This window comes from Heptranchias perlo, chromosome 1 (genome assembly GCF_035084215.1).
Source record: "Heptranchias perlo isolate sHepPer1 chromosome 1, sHepPer1.hap1, whole genome shotgun sequence".
In the NCBI taxonomy this organism is placed as follows: Eukaryota; Metazoa; Chordata; class Chondrichthyes; order Hexanchiformes; family Hexanchidae; genus Heptranchias; species Heptranchias perlo.
In genome coordinates, this window is record NC_090325.1 from 103830661 (window position 1) to 103849523 (window position 18863).

General features: G+C 42.4%; 1 protein-coding gene across 1 annotated transcript in view; it reads left to right on the forward strand.

The window, feature by feature from the left end:
• The first annotated feature begins 285 nt into the window (after positions 1–285).
• Positions 286–18863, forward strand: part of adgra3 (adhesion G protein-coupled receptor A3) — a 156135-nt gene continuing 137557 nt past the window's right edge. The window contains exon 1 of the mRNA XM_067989256.1: positions 286–1723. Coding sequence (XP_067845357.1) covers positions 1467–1723 — 257 coding nt within the window. The 5' untranslated portion in view covers positions 286–1466. The remainder of the gene's footprint in view (positions 1724–18863) is intronic.

Here is an 18863-nt window from a genome sequence, read left to right on the forward strand (position 1 = left end):
TTCTCTCCAGTGTCTCCTTATTGGTCAATTAAAAAGAGTAGACTATTGTGTTTTTTTTACTCATTGGATTATTCGTTTTTTTCTGGGGATTTTGTTTTGTGTGTTTAAGCCCCCTTTTATAAGGGGGGGGGGGGGTTAGGGTGTGCTTTATTTAAAAAAAAACAAATAAAGTCAAATAATAATTTTATTGTGTTGATGAAGGACTGCGGGACTTCTTGGTGTGCTCTAAACAGCGACTGACTCTCGGCGGTTCACAGATTAAAGTGCAACCATATAGCAACTAGTGAACTTCAGAGACACGTGCCCGTTTTGCTATCGTTGTCCCACGGATTGAAACATATCCCTTCACTAAAGTGATAACATTGAGTTCTTTTGACCCACTGACCAAGAGGAGGTGTCCACAGGGGTGGATGACGTCCTGGAAGCAGTTCAATATGGAGGCAGCAGGTCAGGAATCGGCTCTTCACTGACGGGCAAGTTTTCAGGAGAGAGCTCGCTGCAAAACAAAAGGCGGCGGCGGACACAAGCAGCACAAAGCTGTCTGCACGACCCGTGCTGTGTCAGGGAGGAGGAGAGAGAGAGAGAGGGGGGAAAAACAACCAAAATCACCACCTTTCCCTCAACACCCAGAAAATACCAGATAGGGAAAAAAAAAGTATAAAAGCAAAAACGGCATCGACCTTGTGCTTTTTAAAAAAAAAAATTTCCGCCGAAGCGACGCAAAGTTTCAAATGCACGTTTGAAGTCCTTCCTGACTGGCTCTTTCCAAACTCTACTTACTTCAGAAAAGGAAAAAAGTTTGGGTCCAGGCTGGAGCTGCGGGCCCCCCTCCCCAGAGATTGTTGGAGGGTGGGGGGGAAGCTGAAGGCGAATGTGTGAAGGGTCGGGGTTTCTTTGTGTGCCTGCTGGGTCGGTGCTGCTGGGGGCTGCTGGCGCCGCCTCGCCTCCGCTCCGCTCTGCTGGTTTCTGGTTGCCGTTCGGTAGCTGCTGGTTGACCCGCCGGCTTGTGTTGGCGGTGCTGGGCTGGTGCGGCCACACTCCTCCGCCCTCGCCCTCGCCCTCTCTCGCCCTCCCTCCCTCTCTGGGTTTCTCTCCTGGATGTTGCTGGTGAAGACGCTGCTGCTCGAGTCGAGAGACACAAAGAGATGCGGACTGATTCCGGGTGGGAACCGGCATTAAGCAAGAAAATGAAGCCGATTGAAGAACAGGAGCCCACCGACGATGCATTCGGGGACGTTTAAGTTTTCCAAACCGTGTGCATGAAGATTGTGGACACGGGCATTGTTTTTAGCCACTTGCATTTCAGGCTTTGAATGGAGAATTACTGTTCATTGCAGGCCCTGGGCTGAAGGGCTTTCCATTCGTTTTTCTTTTTAAAAAAAAACACAAACCCCAGGAAAGTTTGTACCTTTTACTGGGATTAACGACTGCTGAAGTTTGTAAGTGTATCAAAATACACCACAAAAATGAAATCTCGTATCGCAGACGTGTATGTGGAGTTGTCAGGAGTGGTTTTATTGCTGGTGGTCGGTGGTTGTATTTCGGTACCGAATGGTTGTAAACGCTTGGATGAACGTCCAAAAAACACCGGGAAACTTTCCTCTTCCTCCTCTCCGGTAGCCACCCCAATCCCCGGGACAGCGGACAAGAAAGTGGTGTGTACTAATTTGGAGCTGACTGAGCTTTTCCCAGCAGACACCCTTCCCAACAGGACAGTTACTTTGTAAGTATGAAGTCTTCACAACCGTTGCAAAGAAATCGGCAGCGATACTTTGTATTCTAAAGGTTTTTAAGTTGTGGCGAATTAACGGAACAGTCTAAACTTTTTGGGTCGCTTTCTGAACATTTAATTCTTAATGGTAAGAAAGGACTACAGCACCTAAGATTTGAAAGCCCATGTAATTGATGCCAAAGAACAAATGATTATTTAGTGAAGAAGCAGTAACTTTTCCCCCTCAACGATTGTACAATGTTTTGCAGATGCCCCAATCTTTGTATAATGTATAACCGTATTCTCGATCGATCAAAATTAAGAAGCTGTGGATAGCCTAGAATGGCACAATATACACTTCCTAAAAAAAATTCTTTCTAACATTGTTTTCTTCTGCAGGGGTGCTTTAGAAACCCACAAATGATTTACTTGCCTCTAACTGCATATTCCTTTCACTCCCATGAGTTATTTACAATTAGTAATTTACCAGATTCTCACTTGAAAGATCTAGTTCTTTTTGTGGTTGTTTTTTTGGGGGGGGGGGGGGCACTGCAATTACCTTACCTATAAATATGTAAAACGGTGCACAATTTTGTGATCTAGGGAGCCTAGTGTATTGTTTTACTAAAATGTCACAGAAAAGGCTGTCGCTAAAACAAGCACCTGCATCTGTTTTCTGCATTAAAGGGACTCTGCCTATTCTAGATAACATGCACGTATTATAGAGTGCTCATATGATATCCAGTTCCTAGAACTAATTGAATTCACATTTTCATAGTCTCATCCGCACAGTACACTTAATTTTCCAAATAAATTCCACATATTGATAGTGGCCATTAACTGCTTTGGGGCGGTGCAGCTATATATTTTGTCTACAGATATTGTACTATATGTTAGAATGCATCATCAGTGAACAACAACCGCAATGTCTGTGTGAAGTTGCTTGCCGTTGCACTGATACTGCAGTTGTAGCATATGTGTGGCCTGAATTTAACTTGTTCCACTTCGGTTTGGAGTCAATTTGGGCCTTGAAGCCCAGTTCACACTGCACAAGTTTAGCATCGGTGTGGAGCTGAAACTGCTTTGTTACATGTGCAGTATGAATGCAGCATAGAATATGTTTTTTCAAAAAAGTTTTTATATATGTGGTAGGAAGACTGTTTATGATTTTGAATGAAGTTTTTCTTGCACGTGATTTAACTGTGAAATGAGTATTCTGTTTGGCTATGCCCAACAATACTTTAACAACTCTGTGGATTCATGTGCTTCAGGCAACAGTAATCAATGTAATGTGCTAATACGTTGAGAAAAGCTGGGGAATGCTCTTTTTAAAAAAAAACACACAAACTGCAAACAGGTAATTGGAAAAGTCTGCATTGTGCAGTTGAAATAACACTTGTAACTAAGATAAACCTGTGAAATACAAAATTGTTTGGAGCATGAGATTTTTGTGCAATTATTTAACATCCTAGCTACATTCTTTGGAATATAATACCAATCTTACAAATATAAGCATAGGAAAAGTCAAGACCTATAACAGGCCATTTGGGACATCAAATCTCATTCCCTCTAGCAGCCTAACTTTTTTTTCCCATTATGGCACTCAAACACTGAACTGCAATATAAGAAAAGGATGTCCAATAACTGGGAATTTTTCATCACAGAACTTTGACTTGAACCTGAAATGTCATGTAGGCATTGTGTTAAGGCACTATTCAGGATGTTTAGTTTGTATTTTTTTGCATTTTTATTTCCCTCCCACATTCTGCTCAGTTTATGATCTGAGCTGCACCAGGGAAGGAAAATCACCTGCGTGCAGCTAGTGACTGGCAGAAGAGTGGCATCGGCAGAGGTTTGGAAGTGAGTTACCATCTTGTATTAAAGATCTGTGGTCCAGAAATATGTGAGAGGAGAAAAAGGAGGATTTCATGGCTTCAAAAAATGTTATGTGCATTATTTAGATATGAAGATGTGAACTGAATATTATCTTCTCAGAGTGTCCAGTCATATCTTGAGTCAGTAAATATGTTGTATGGATAGTGTGGTGTGTACCAGCAGTTGCGGGCAGGCAAATATCAAAATATGTTCTAGTTAGACCACTCTCAAATCCACGTCACAGAAGTAGATTGAGATTTGGGCATTTTATTTTTATCTACCATGATGATTCTTTTGAAGATACTTATAATTGTGAGTGCAGCATTTATTGCTGGAGATCTTCGAATTTTAATAACTGATTGTGGAGACCCGGAGGAAGGATATATTTTGTATCTGTGGTCTGGAAATGAGTGCACTCACCTGACGAAGGAGGAAAGCTCCGAAAGCTTGTGATTTAAAATAAAACTGTTGGACTATAACCTGGTGTTGTGCAAGTCCTTATGTTTGGAAATGAGTGAGGGGACGATTAGAGGTTGCCTATATCAGATCAGGCACTGGTGTGCTGGTAGAAAATTCACGACCAGAGTGGTGAAGTATCAGAACTCTGTGACTGGTCATATGAAGTGTCTGCATAGTGGAGACTGTACCAGGTTCACTTTAGCATACATTGGATTATGTAACTGATGTATAACATGACAGAAGTAAATTGAATTGTTTATGTTGTGTATGTTGATCTGCAACTATTAGAAACTGGTTAGAAATTAGATTCTAAATTTGGTAGCAAAGTGCTTGAACCTCCAGGAAAAAAATGATCGTTTAGGTTCGTGCAGCTGTAAGTAAATACTAGAGGACTGTTCTGGTATAATTGAGTAATTTTGCTGACATGGCGAGCATTTAGGATTAAAAGATCATGAGAAGGACATGGCAAAGTGATCTTTAAAGAATGCATTCTTCTTCCAGGGTTCTCCCAATGAAATAAGGCAGCCCTGTTAGATAGTATACATTAGCATTGCAATTGTCATACAAGGTTTCAGTTTCTCAATGTTTAGGACATGCTATTTTTTCCACCATCAGATAGGCCAATCCATTTATGTCGAAGATGAAAATTGTTCTGTTCGACGTCTGAAATAGTGATGACTTTAATATTTTTAATATATTGGCTTGCAATTTATCCTTCATGAGAAGATGCCAATACAATCTGAATCTTTTGTGAATCTTACTATAACAGTTGTCAAATGATTTATATCTGATATTAAGAATTTTTTAAATCTGGAACCACAATTACAGTAGAATGCCACACATCCATAACTGCTCAATTGAATAAACCAATTTCTAGTTTCGTTGGATTTAATATCTACTGTATGTTGAACTCATTGGGTCTGTGGGGCTAGTTCAGATTCAAGGCATTCTATAGGTTGAATGTCGAACAGAAACTTACAATAACAAATGCATACATTTTCATGCATGAAGATAATGTGGTTGATGCCTGTTGGCTTTCAGAAACCATTTGACAGTGTCCTTCACAACAGACTTAAAGCTATGGAAAAGGTTGCTATCTAGTTAGATAATAGGAGGCTGCAATTAGTCAATGGGAATTGTTCCAGTTCAGTGGTGGTAAGTGGAGTCCCACAGTACTGTGGCTGTTGTTCAGAGTTATTAATGACTGCTCTGAGGATATTGTTAGCAGATGATACCCAAGTGTGGGAAAGCAAGATCTGCAGATAAAGGTGCTATTCAAAGGAATTTAGACTTAAGCAGATGTGTTGGAGCAGGATAAAGACTGGGGTGTAGTATGAGTTTGACTTTGTACTGAAAGGATAATGTGTGGCAATATTTGCCAAGATGAATCAAATATTGGAGTGTGTGAATATCTGCTTGCATATAGTACAAGTACAAGGTGATGATGTATGCTGTATAAAGCTTCAATGAGACAAATTGTGCTCAGTTTATATCATAGTCTTGCTTACAAAAAGATGCAAGGATATTTGAAATGTTTTATATATTGAGAACTGTCTGAATATTTTGTTCATTAGGAGGCACTTGGAGAGTTAATGATTTGAAGTACTGGTATTACATCTCAAAGGAAAAGATAAGTTAGCTTCAGAAATTGTAGAGAAGAAAAAAGAACCAGGCGATACTAATATGAAAGTATAACTGAGATGTCATATTACCAAGTACACATTTTGTTAAAGGGAATACTACAGGCTCCAATGCCTTATTTTGGAGTTTCTGCCTTAAAACTGTAACCTTATCAAAAAATTAGATCGCCTAATACCCTTGGAAATGGATCAGTGAAACTTGCATTTAGCTTCTTGATTTGAGGAAAGCAATACCGTATCTTTTATCATTGGAGCATTAACAGGATATCATTGGTTAAACCTCACAGCTTGGTTTCTAGAACTAAGTAACTGTTCCAAGTTTGTTTTTCGTATTGTGACAAACTTGTCTATTGCCGATTGACTTGATCTCAGAGATTGTTGGAGGAGTGTGCTGCTCTTCAGCAGAGTTCTTGCTGTGCTGAATTTAACCACTAGGTAATGAAAGGGATAGAATTATAGAAACTTACATCACAGAAGGAAGATATTCTGCCTGTCATTTCTGTGCCGGCTTGTTAGACCAATCCAGAACTAATTCCACTGCCCTGCTCTTTCTCCATAACCTTTTATCTTCCTCTGCTTAAAAAATTTATATACTTTTCAATTAAAAGATGCAATGGTTTTTGCCTCAATTGCTCCCTGTGGCAAAACTTCTCATGCTCCAACAAATCTCTGTAAAATCTTTTCTCTTGACCTTTAGTGAGTCTTAAATTGTTGACACCTTATCACTGACTCCCCAGTCAGAGAACATTGGATTTTTCATCCTATGAAAACCCTTCATAATTGTGAAAACCTCCATTAAATCTCCTGTTAGCTGTATGCTTTCTAGGGCTATAACAGGGTACTCTTAACCACGGCCTAGACTTGCCTTTATAAATTTATCATAAGCTCTTTGCCCCTGTACTTAATGCCCCTCTTTATAAAACCCAAAATGCTATTGGCCTTTTTTATGGTTTGATCTACCTTTTTTAATTTGCTCTCAGGATGTGGGCCGATGCTGGCAAGGCTGCATTTATTGCCCATGCCTACTTGCCTTGAAAAATGGTCCACTTTCTTGAACTGCTGCAGTCCTTGTGGTTATGGTGCTCCAACAATGGTGTTAGATAGGGAATTGCAGTGTATTAATGCAACGATGATGAACAAACAATGATGTATGTCCAAATCAGGATGTTGTCTGACCTGGAAGGGAACTTGGAGGTGATGGTGTTCCCATTTCGGTGGTAGAGACCTCTGGTGAGGGATCTTTCAGGGAATTATGTTTTTGAACCCCTAGGTCTCTTTGTTTGCATTCTTCAATGTCTTTCCATTGAGTATATGCACCTATTCCTTGTTTTCCTCCCAAAATGAAGTACTTCACGCTTGTCCTCATTCAATTTCAATCTGCCGCCATTCTACTAACCTGTCTATATCTTTCTGAAGTCTTTTACAGCCTTCCTTGCTGCTGGACCTCCTGCTTTTGTGACAGCAAATTTTGAGATTGTGTTCCTTGTGCCCAAGTGCATGTAAAAAGAGAACTGAAGTGGACCCAGCACTGACCCCTGGGGTACTCCAGTTCCAACCATTTCTCCTAACTGTTTCATGTACATCAACCAACTTTATATACATGCTGCTATTTTTCCTCTTATACCATGCACCTGAATGTTTTCTAACAAACCTCTTGTGACACACCCAATTGAATATCTTTTAAAAATCCATACTGCATTGGTATTCTCTTCAAAAATATTAAATTTGTCTAACATGACTTCCCTTTAACAAATCATGCTGGCTTTCCTTGATTGACCCATGCTTTTCTAAATGCTCACTAATTTTATCTCTAGTTATAAATTCTAAAAATATCCCCACAACAGACGTTAAACTAACTGGGCTTTAGTTACTTGGTTTATCCTTAATCGACAGAGGTGTTAGTAAGGAGTCCAGTAAGGAGAGTTGAAATGTTTCGGTCCTTGCTATCTCCTCTATGACTTCTTCGAACAGCCTGGGGTATATGTCATCAGGACACAAGGACATGCCTGAGTTCTGCTAACTTTCAGAACCAGTTCCTTTTCTACTGTTAACTCCAACAATTGTTCCATATCCTCTTCCTGGTACATCTACATTCTCAGTACCACAGTTATTCATAAAACAAATTGTAAAGTATTTATTTTTATATCAGAGCCATAACTTCATCCTCTACAATGTGACTCCTTACTTCATCCCTGAGTGGTTACACCATCTCCAACTATTTTTTTACTTTTTATATGGCTTTAGAAGACTTCACATTTCAGTTTAGTTTTAATCAATGTATCTAAGGAACTCTCTTCTATGATGCACATCCTTTATGCCTTATAGAAATAAATGTTCTACTCTATACATATCATAGAATGATATAGCACAGAAGGAGGCCATATGGCCGATCATGCCTGTGCCGGCTCTTTGAAAGAGCTATCTGATTAGTCCTACACCCTTGCTCTTTCCCCATAGCCCTGCAAAATTTTCCCCTTCAAGTATTTATTCAATTCCCTTTTGAAAGTTGTTGTTGGATCTGCTTCCAACACCCTTTCAGGCAGTGTATTTCAGTGAAAGTTAAAGGCAGAATGACCTCGTAAATAACCTTTATAGTTATCGTTCACAGGGTCTGTATCACACTGTCCTTCCTTGACCACGCATATCAGCATAAAACAAAAATGCTGCAAACATGAAGCGATACAGTTCAGAACTAAAACATACCTTCAAAGGGAGGGGTGAAAAGCATGATTTATGGTCTCTGTTGATAAATCTGCCAATCCACCCATCTGAAGCAAAACAAACAGCTGCATTACCTGAAGCCTCTCTGGGATGTTTATTTGTGCTTCACCCACTTTGCTTTTTCTATCCGGGATAAATAAGTCAGATTTGCTCCATTGCCATGTGGCCCAGAAACAGGCAGGAGATGTCACACAGCTGTAAGGTAAATCCCACCAGTCGGTGTATATGTGAAAGAAAAATACTGTACAGTACAGCAACTGATCCAAACGCTTGTTGTGTAAAATATTGCTGTTTAGGGATGATTTGAGTTCCCCGTGGAGCTAGATTTTGTAAAAAAAACGGTTATATAGTTCTGCTTAAGTGTTTTGATTACTATCTTGGACTTATTTTGAGGTAAAATACAGAGCTTGCATGGAATCATTTTAAATGTCGACAGTATATTCTACTTTGGGAAAGCGTCAAGTGTTAGAGGCAGGGTAAAGCTACACTGACCTGACAATTTATATTAGTCCGATGTACTAAATATATCATACTTAGAATTGTACCTGCTTCAGAGTTGTTCAATTTTGTTGCTTATCTCAGAACTCAACATTTCGTGCTGGGAATGAGATTGTGTAAATCTGAAAGCAACATTCAAATACTTGTAATCCAGTATGGCCACCAGAAGTTATCGAGTGATGTCATTAGTAACACCCTATACCCAAGTCCTGTTCACCAATATATATCAAAAAGAGCAGTGGTCCCAACACCGACCCTTGGGGGACACCACTGCACACTTCCCTCCTATCTGAAAAACAACCGTTCACCACTACTCTCTGCTTTCTGACCTTTAGTCAATTCCATATCCATGCAGCCACTGCCCCTTTAATCCCATGGACTTCAATTTTGCCAACAAGTCTATTATGTGGTACTTTATAAATACCTTTTGAAAGTCCATATACACATCAACCGCACTACCCTAATCAACCCTCTGTTACTTCATCAAAGAACTCAATCAAGTTAGTCAAACATGATTTGCCTTTAACAAATTTGTGCTGGCTTTCATTTATTAACCCATATTTTTCCAAGTGCCAATTAATTTTGTCCTGTATTATTGTCGCCAAAGGTTTTCCCACTACTGACGTTAGGCTGACTGGCCTGTAATTGCTGGCTTTATCCCTCTCCCCTTTTTTGAACAGGGGTGTAACATTTGCAATCCTCCAGTCTTATGGCACCATTCACATTTGAAGATTTCCACAGCTGATCCATCAACCTGTTTGCTAACTTTTCTGCCCAGTTAATTTGGGCTAGATCCTTTCTTATCTCACAACCCTTTGACTCTTCATAACCGTTTCTACTTATACATTGAATGTAACGATGTTGTGGTCAATTTTTCCCAATTGTTCTCCTAGTTTCATATCAGTCATTTCCCAAAATGAAATCAAGCTATCCTTTCCTTCTGGGACTAGAAAAGTACTGATTTAGGAAGCAGTTCTGGATGTATTCTTCGACTACATGCATTCGCTTTATTCCAGTCTATCTTGGGGGAATTAAAATCACCAAACTTTATTGCCCTGTTGTTCTTGCAGATCTCTCTGAACTGTGTGCTGATCTCTCCCTCTATCTTAGAGAGAATACAAGAAGGTCTGAGGTTTACAGTGCATGTGTGTAAACGCATGAAGCGTGGTAAATCAGGTTGGTGAGCTGCAGGCACAAATAGCCACATGGGAATATGATGTGGCAATAACGGAGACCTGGCTCAAAAAAAGGCAGGATTGGGTACTAAATATTCCTGGATACAAAGTGTTCAGGAAAGATAGGGAAGGAAAGATGCCTGGATACACGGAAATATTGCCTGGATGAGTGCAGCTCCAACAACACTCAAGAAGCTCGACACCATCCAAGACAAAGCAGCCCGCTTGATTGGCACCCTATCCACCACCCTAAACATTCACTCCCTTCACCACCGGTGCACAGTGGCTGCAGTGTGTACCATCCACAGGATGCACTGCAGCAACTCGCTAAGGCTTCTTCGACAGCACCTCCCAAACCCATGACCTCTGCTACCTAGAAGGACAAGAGCAGCAGGCACATGGGAACACCACCACCTGCACGTTCCCCTCCAAGTCACACACCATCCAGACTTGGAAATATATCACCGTTCCTTCATCATTGCTGGGTCAAAATCCTGGAACTCCCTTCCTAACAGCACTGTGGGAGAACCTTCACCACACGGACTGCAGCGGTTCAAGAAGGCGGCTCACCACCACCTTCTCAAGGGCAATTAGGGATGGGCAATAAATGCTGGTCTCGCCAGCGACCCCCACATCTCATGAACAAATATTTTTAAAAAAAGAAAGGAGGGGGGGTGGCAGCATTGAATGAGGAGAATATTGCAGTGCTGGAGACAGAGGATGTCCTGGAGGAGTCAAGGACAGAATCTATTTGGTTAGAGTTAAGAAACAATAGAGGTGCCACTAGGTGTATTCTATAGGCCACCAACTAGTGGGAAGGATATAGAGGAGCAAACTTGCAGTGAAATTACAGAGAGGTGCAAGAGCCATAGAGTGGTGATAAAGGGGGACTTCAACTATCCGAACATATGGACATACGAATTACGAGCAGAAGCAGGCCATTCAGCCCCTCAAGCCTGCTCTGCCATTTGATAAGATCATGGCTGATCTGATTGTGACCTCAACCCTACTTTTTCGTCTACCTACTATAACCTTTGACTCCCCTGTTAATCAGGAATCTATCTAACTCCACCTTAAAAATATTCAATGACCCTGCCTCTCTCGGAAAGGGAGTTCCACAGATTTATTACCCTCTGAGAGAAAAAAAATTCTCCTCATCTCCATCTTAAATGGGAGACCCCTTATTTTTAAACTGTGGCCTCTAGTTCTAGTCTCTCAGCATCTATCCCTTCTAGTTCCCTCAGGATCTTATATGTTTCAATAAGTTTACCTCTCATTCTTCTAAACTCCACTGTATACAGGCCCAACTTGTCCAACCTTTCCTCATAAGATAACCCCCTCATCCCAGGAGTCAGTCGAGTGAACCTTCTCTGAACCGCCTCCAAAGCAATTATGTCCTTTCTTAAATAAGACGACCAAAACAGCACACGGTGTTCTAGATGTAGTCTCACCAATGCCCTGTACAACTGTAGCAAAACATCTCTACTTTTATATTCCATTTCCCTTGCAATAAATGACAACATTCCATTTGCCTTTCTAATCACTTGCTGTACCTGCCTACTAACTTTTTGTGATTCATGTACTAGGACACCCAGATCCCTCTGTACCTCAGAGTTCTGCAATCTCTCTCCATTTAAATAATATACTGCTTTTCTATTCCTCCTGCTGAAGTGGACAAGTTCACATTTTCCTACATTATACTCCATCTGCCATACGGTAGCATAGTGGTTATGTTACTGGGCTAGTAATCCAGAGGCCTGGACTAAAATCCAGAGTCATGAGTTCAAATCCCGCCACGGCAGCTGGCGAATTTAAATTCAATTAATTAATTAAATTCAATTAATTAAAATAAAATCTGGAATTAAAATACTAGTATCAGTAATGATGGCCATGAAACTACCGGATTGTCGTAAAAACCCATCTGGTTCACTAATGTCCTTTAGGGAAGGAAGCCTGCCGCCCTTACCCGGTCTGGCCTATATGTGACTCCAGACCCACAGCAATGTGGTTGATTCTTAATTGCCCTCTGAAATGGCCCAGCAAGCCACTCATTTGTAAAATCTCGCTACGAAAAGTCATAATAAGAATAAAACCGGACGGACCACCCGGCATCGGACCACGAGGCACCGGACACGACAACGGCAAAACACCAAGCCCAGTCGACCCTGCAAGGTCCTCGTTACTAACATCTGGGGACTTGTGCCAAAATTGGGAGAGCTGTCCCACAGACTAGTCAAGCAACAGCCTGACATAGCCATACTCACAGAATCATATCTTTCAGCCAACGTCCCAGACTCTTCCATCACCATCCCTGGGTATGTCCTGTCCCACCGGCAGGACAGACCCACCAGAGGTGGCGGTACAGTGATATACAGTCAGGAGGGAGTGGCCCTGGGAGTCCTCAACATTGACTCTGGACCCCATGAAATCTCATGGCATCAGGTCAAACATGGGCAAGGAAACCTCCTGCTGATTACCACCTACCGTCCTCCCTCAGCTGATGAATCAGTCCTCCTCCATGTTGAACACCACTTGGAGGAAGCACTGAGGGTAGCAAGGGCACAAAATGTACTCTGGGTGGGGGACTTCAATGTCCATCACCAAGAGTGGCTCGGTAGCACCACTACTGACCGAGCTGGCCGAGTCCTGAAGGACATAGCTGCTAGACTGGGCCTGCGGCAGGTGGTGAGCGAACCAACACGAGGGAAAAACTTACTTGACCTCATCCTCACCAATCTACCTGTCGCAAATGCATCTGTCCATGACAGTATTGGTAGGAGTGACCACCGCACAGTCCTCGTGGAGATGAAATCCCGTCTTCGCACTGAGGACACCATCCAACGTGTTGTGTGGCACTACCACCGTGCTCAATGGGATAGATTCAGAACAGATCTAGCAGCTCAAAACTGGGCATCCATGAGGCGCTGTGGGCCATCAGCAGCAGCAGAATTGTATTCCAGCACAATCTGTAACCTCATGGCCCGGCATATTCCTCACTCTACCATTACCAACAAGCCAGGGGATCAACCCTGGTTCAATGAGGAGTGTAGAAGAGCATGCCAGGAGCAGCACCAGGCGTACCTAAAAATGAGGTGCCAACCTGGTGAAGCTACAACTCAGGACTACATGCATGCTAAACAGCGGAAGCAACATGCTATAGACAGCTAAGCGATTCCACAACCAACGGATCAGATCAAAGCTCTGCAGTCCTGCCACATCCAGTCGTGAATGGTGGTGGACAATTAAACAACTAACGGGAGGAGGAGGCTCTGCAAACATCCCCATTCTCAATGATGGCGGAGTCCAGCACGTGAGTGCAAAAGACAAGGCTGAAGCGTTTGCAACCATCTTCAGCCAGAAGTGCCGAGTGGATAATCCATCTCAGCCTCCTCCCGATATCCCCACCATCACGGAAGCCAGTCTTCGGCCAATTCGATTCACTCCACGTGATATCAAGAAACGGCTGAGTGCACTGGATACAGCAAAGGCTATGGGCCCCGACAACATCCCAGTTGTAGTGCTGAAGACTTGTGCTCCAGAACTAGCTGCGCCTCTAGCCAAGCTGTTCCAGTACAGCTACAACACTGGCATCCACCCGACAATGTGGAAAATTGCCCAGGTATGTCCTGTCCACAAAAAGCAGGACAAATCCAATCCGGCCAATTACCGCCCCATCAGTCTACTCTCAATCATCAGCAAAGTGTTGGAAGGTGTCGTCGACAGTGCTATCAAGCGGCACTTCCTTACCAATAACCTGCTCACCGATGCTCAGTTTGGGTTCCGCCAGGACCACTCGGCTCCAGACCTCATTACAGCCTTGGTCCAAACATGGACAAAAGAGCTGAATTCCAGAGGTGAGGTGAGAGTGACTGCCCTTGACATGAAGGCAGCATTTGACCGAGTGTGGCACCAAGGAGCCCTAGTAAAATTGAAGTCAATGGGAATCAGGGGGAAAACTCTCCAGTGGCTGGAGTCATACCTCGCACAAAGGAAGATGGTAGTGGTTGTTGGAGGCCAATCATTTCAGCCCCAGGGCATTGCTGCAGGAGTTCCTCAGGGCAGTGTCCTAGGCCCAACCATCTTCAGCTACTTCATCAATGACCTTCCCTCCATCATAAGGTCAGAAATGGGGATGTTCGCTGATGACTGCACAGTGTTCAGTTCCATTCGCAACCCCTCAGATAATGAAGCAGTCCGAGCCTGCATGCAGCAAGACCTGGACAACATCCAGGCTTGGGCTGATAAGTGGCAAGTAACATTCGTGCCAGATAAGTGCCAGGCAATGTCCATCTCCAACAAGAGAGAGTCTAACCACCTCCCCTTGACATTCAACGGCATTACCATCGCCGAATCCCCCACCATCAACATCCTGGGGGTCACCATTGACCAGAAACTTAACTGGACCAGCCACATAAATACTGTGGCTACAAGAGCAGGTCAGAGGCTGGGTATTCTGCGGCGAATGACTCACCTCCTGACTCCCCAAAGCCTTTCCACCATCTACAAGGCACAAGTCAGGAGTGTGATGGAATACTCTCCACTTGCCTGGATGAGTGCAGCTCCAACAACACTCAAGAAGCTCGACACCATCCAAGATAAAGCAGCCCGCTTGATTGGCACCCCATCCACCACCCTAAACATTCACTCCCTTCACCACCGGCGCACTCTGGCTGCAGTGTGCACCATCCACAGGATGCACTGCAGCAACTCGCCAAGGCTTCTTCGACAGCACCTCCCAAACCCGCGACCTCTACCACCTAGAAGGACAAGGGCAGCAGGCGCATGGGAACAACACCACCTGCACGTTCCCCTCCAAGTCACACACCATCCCGACTTGGAAATATATCGCCGTTCCTTCATTGTCGCTGGGTCAAAATCCTGGAACTCCCTTCCTAACAGCACTGTGGGAGAACCGTCACCACACGGACTGCAGTGGTTCAAGAAGGCGGCTCACCACCACCTTCTCGAGGGCAATTAGGGATGGGCAATAAATGCCGGCCTTGCCAGCGACGCCCACATCCCGTGAACGAATAAAAAAAAAAAAAAAATTTTTGCCCACTCACTTAACCTATCTATATCCCTTTGCAGACTCCTTATGTCCTCTTCACAACTTACTTTCCTACCTACCTTTGTGTCATCAGCAAATTTAGCAACCATACATTCGGTCCCTTTATCCAAGTCATTGATATAGATTGTAAATAGCTGAGGCCCAAGCACTGATCCCTGTGGCGCTCCACTTGTTACGTCTGGCCAACCTGAAAATGACCCAGTTATGCCTACTCTCTGTTTCCTGTTAGCTAACCGATCCTTTATCCATGCTAATATGTTACCCTCTACACCATGAGCTCTTATTTTGTGTAGTAGCCTTTGATGTGGTACCTTGTCAAAAGTGTTCTGGAAATCCAAGTACACCACATCCACAGGATCCCCTTCATCCACGTTGCTTGTTACTTCCTCAAGGAACTCTAATAAATTAGTCAAACACGATTTCCCTTTCACAAAGCCGTGTTGATTCTGCCTGATTGCATTGAGATTTTCTAAGTGCCCTGCTATAATCTCCTTAATAATAGATTCTAGCATTTTCCGTATGACAGATGTTAAGCTAACTGGCCTGTAGTTTCCTGCTTTCTGTCTCCTTGAATAGAGGAGTTACATTCACTATTTTCCAATCTGATGGGACCCTTCCAGAATCTAGGGAATTTTGGAAAATTAATACCAATGTACCAACTATCTCTGTAGCCACTTCTTTTAAGACCCTAGGATGAAGTCTGTCAGGACCTGGGGACTTGTTAGCTTTTAGTTCTAATTTTTTTTAAAAACCCTTTCCCTGGTGATTGTAAATGTTTTAAGTTCCTTCCTTCCTTTCACCTTTTGATGCACAATTATTTCTGGCACGTTACTTGTATCCTCTCCAGTGAAGACGAACGCAAAATATCTGTTCAATTCATCCGCCATTTCCTTATTCTCCATTATTAATTGTCCAGACTCTCTCTGGAGGACCAGTGCTCACTTTACTTACTCTTTTTTTCCTTTTTAAATACCTGTAGAAACTCTTACTGTCTGTTTTTATATTTCTAGCTAGCTTTCTCTCGTTCTCTAATTTCTCCCTCCTTATTATTCTTCGACATTTTTTGTTGTTTTTTATATTCTGTCCAATCTTCTGACCTGCCACTAATCTTCGCGGAATTGTATGCTTTATCTTTCAATTTGATACTCTCTTTAACTTCCTTTGTTAGCCATGGATGGTACGTCCTTTCCCCCCCCCCCCCCCCCCAGAGTCTGTCTTTCTCACTGGAATGTATCTTTGCTGAGTGTTATGAAATATCTCATTAAATGTCTGCCTCTGCATCTCTACTGACCTATCCCTTAACCTAATTTCCCAGTTCCCTTTTATAGACTGGGATAGTAATAGTGAAAAGGGCAGAGAGAGGGAAGAATTTCTGAAGTGTGTTCAGTAGAACTTTCTTGACCTGGGGATATATGTGCAAAAATCGCTGAAGGTGGCAGGGCAGGTTGAGAAAGTGGTTTAAAAAAGTATACGGGATCCTGGGCTTTATAAATAGATGCATTGGGCACAAAAACAAAGAAGTTATGATGAACTTTTATAAAACACTGGTTCGGCCACAACTCTGTGCACTGCACTTTAGGAAGGATGTGAAGGCCTTAGAGAGGTTGTGGAAAAGATTTACTAGAATGGTTCCAGGGATGAAGGACTTCAGTTATGTGGATGGACTGGAGAATCTGGGGTGGTTCTCCTTAGAGCAGAGATGTTTGAGATGAGATTTGATTGAGGTGTTCAAAGCCATGGGTCTAGACAGAGTAGAGAGAAACTGTTCCCATTGGCAGAAGGGTCAAGAACCATGGGGTACAGATTTAAGGTAATTGGCAAAAGAACCAAAGGCGACAGGAGGGAAAAACCTTTGAGTGGTTATGATCTGGAATACACTGAAAGGATGGTGGAGGCGGATTCAATCATGACTTTAAAAAGGGAATTGGATAAGTACTTGAAGGAAAAAAAATTTGCAGGTCAACAAGCGGGGGAGTGGGATTAGCTGGATTGCTCTTGCAGAGAGCCGGCTCAGGCTGAATGGCCTCCTTCTGTGCTGTAACCATTCCGTGATTCTGTCATATCTCCTGTTTGGTGCTCAGTAATGCATACTGAGAAATATATAATATCCCTTCCTATTAACTCTATCCATATAGATTTTGTCTTAACACAACTCCCAGGACATCTTTCAGTTTTACCACTGTGATCGAATCCTTTTTTACATAGAATGTACAGCACAGAAACAGGTCATTTGGCCCAACAGATTTATGCTGGTATTTGTGCTCCACACGAGCCTCCTACTTCATCTAACCCTATCAACATATCCTTCTGTTCCCTTCTCCCTTGTGTTTATCTAGCTTCCCCTTCAATGCAACTATGCTATTCGCCTCAACTACTCCTTGTGGTGGTGAGTTCCACATTCTTACCACTCTCTGGGTAAAGAAGTTTCTCCTGAGTTCCCTATTGGATTTACTAGTGACTATCTTGTATTTATAGTTCTAGTCTCCCGCACAAGTTGAAACATCTTCTCTAAGTCTACCCTATCAAACCCATTCATAATCTTAAAGATCTATATCAGGTCACCTCTCGGCCTTCTCTTTTCCAGAGAAAAGCCTGCTAAATCTTTCCTGATGGATATAACCTCTCAATTCTGGTATCATCCTAGTAAATCTTTTTTGCACCTTCTCCGGTGCCTCTATATACTTTCCATAATATGGAGACCAGAACTCGGTGCGATGTAACCAAGGTTCTATACAAGTTTAACATAACTATTCTGCTTTTCAATTCTATCCCTCGAGAAATGAACCCTAGTGCTTGGTTTGCTCTTTTTATGGCATTATTAACCTGCATCAGTACTTTGTGATTTGTATATCTGTGCCCCCCCCCCCACCGATCCCTCTGCCCCATTTAGACTCTTATTATCCCAGCAGTATATGGCCCCCTTATTCTTTCTACCAAAATGTAATAACTCATCTATATTGAAATTAATTTGCCAATTGCACGCCCATTCCGCAAGTTTATTAATATCTTACTGTATTTTGTCACAATCCTCTTCAGTATTAGCTATACCCCCAATTTGGTGTTGTCTGCAAATTTTGAAATTGTAATTCCAATTCCCAAGTCCAAATCGTTTATGTAAATGGTGAACAACAGTGGTCTCAGCACAAATCCTTGTGGAACATCACTTCCCACCTTTCGCCAGTCTGAATAACTACCTTTAACCCCTAGTGTTTGTTTTCTGTTTTGCAGCCAGCTTGCTATCTATTCTGCTACTTAGCCATGAGTCTACAATGCGGTACCTCATCGAAGGTCTTTTGAAAATCCAAATATATTACATCTACTACATTACCCTATCTATCCTTTGTTACTACTTCAAAGAATTCAGTAGGATTGGTCAAGCATGACCTTCCCTTTGGAAATCTGTGCTGACTATAATTCATTATATTTTCGGTTTCTAGATGTTTTTCTATTACATCTTTGAGTAAGGATTCCATTATCTTTCCTATCACCAATGTTAAGCTAATTGGGTAATGGTTCCCTGGACTTGTTCTATCTCCCTTTCCAAATATAGGAAATACATTTGCTGTTCTTCAGTCCTCTGGATCTATTCCCTTTTCTAATGAATTTTTATATATATGTAATAGTGCCTCTGCTATCTGTTGCCTAACTTTTTAAAAAAAAATATGCTTGGATGCAATCCGTCCGGACCAGGGTTTTATCCTCCCTAAGTTTGGTTA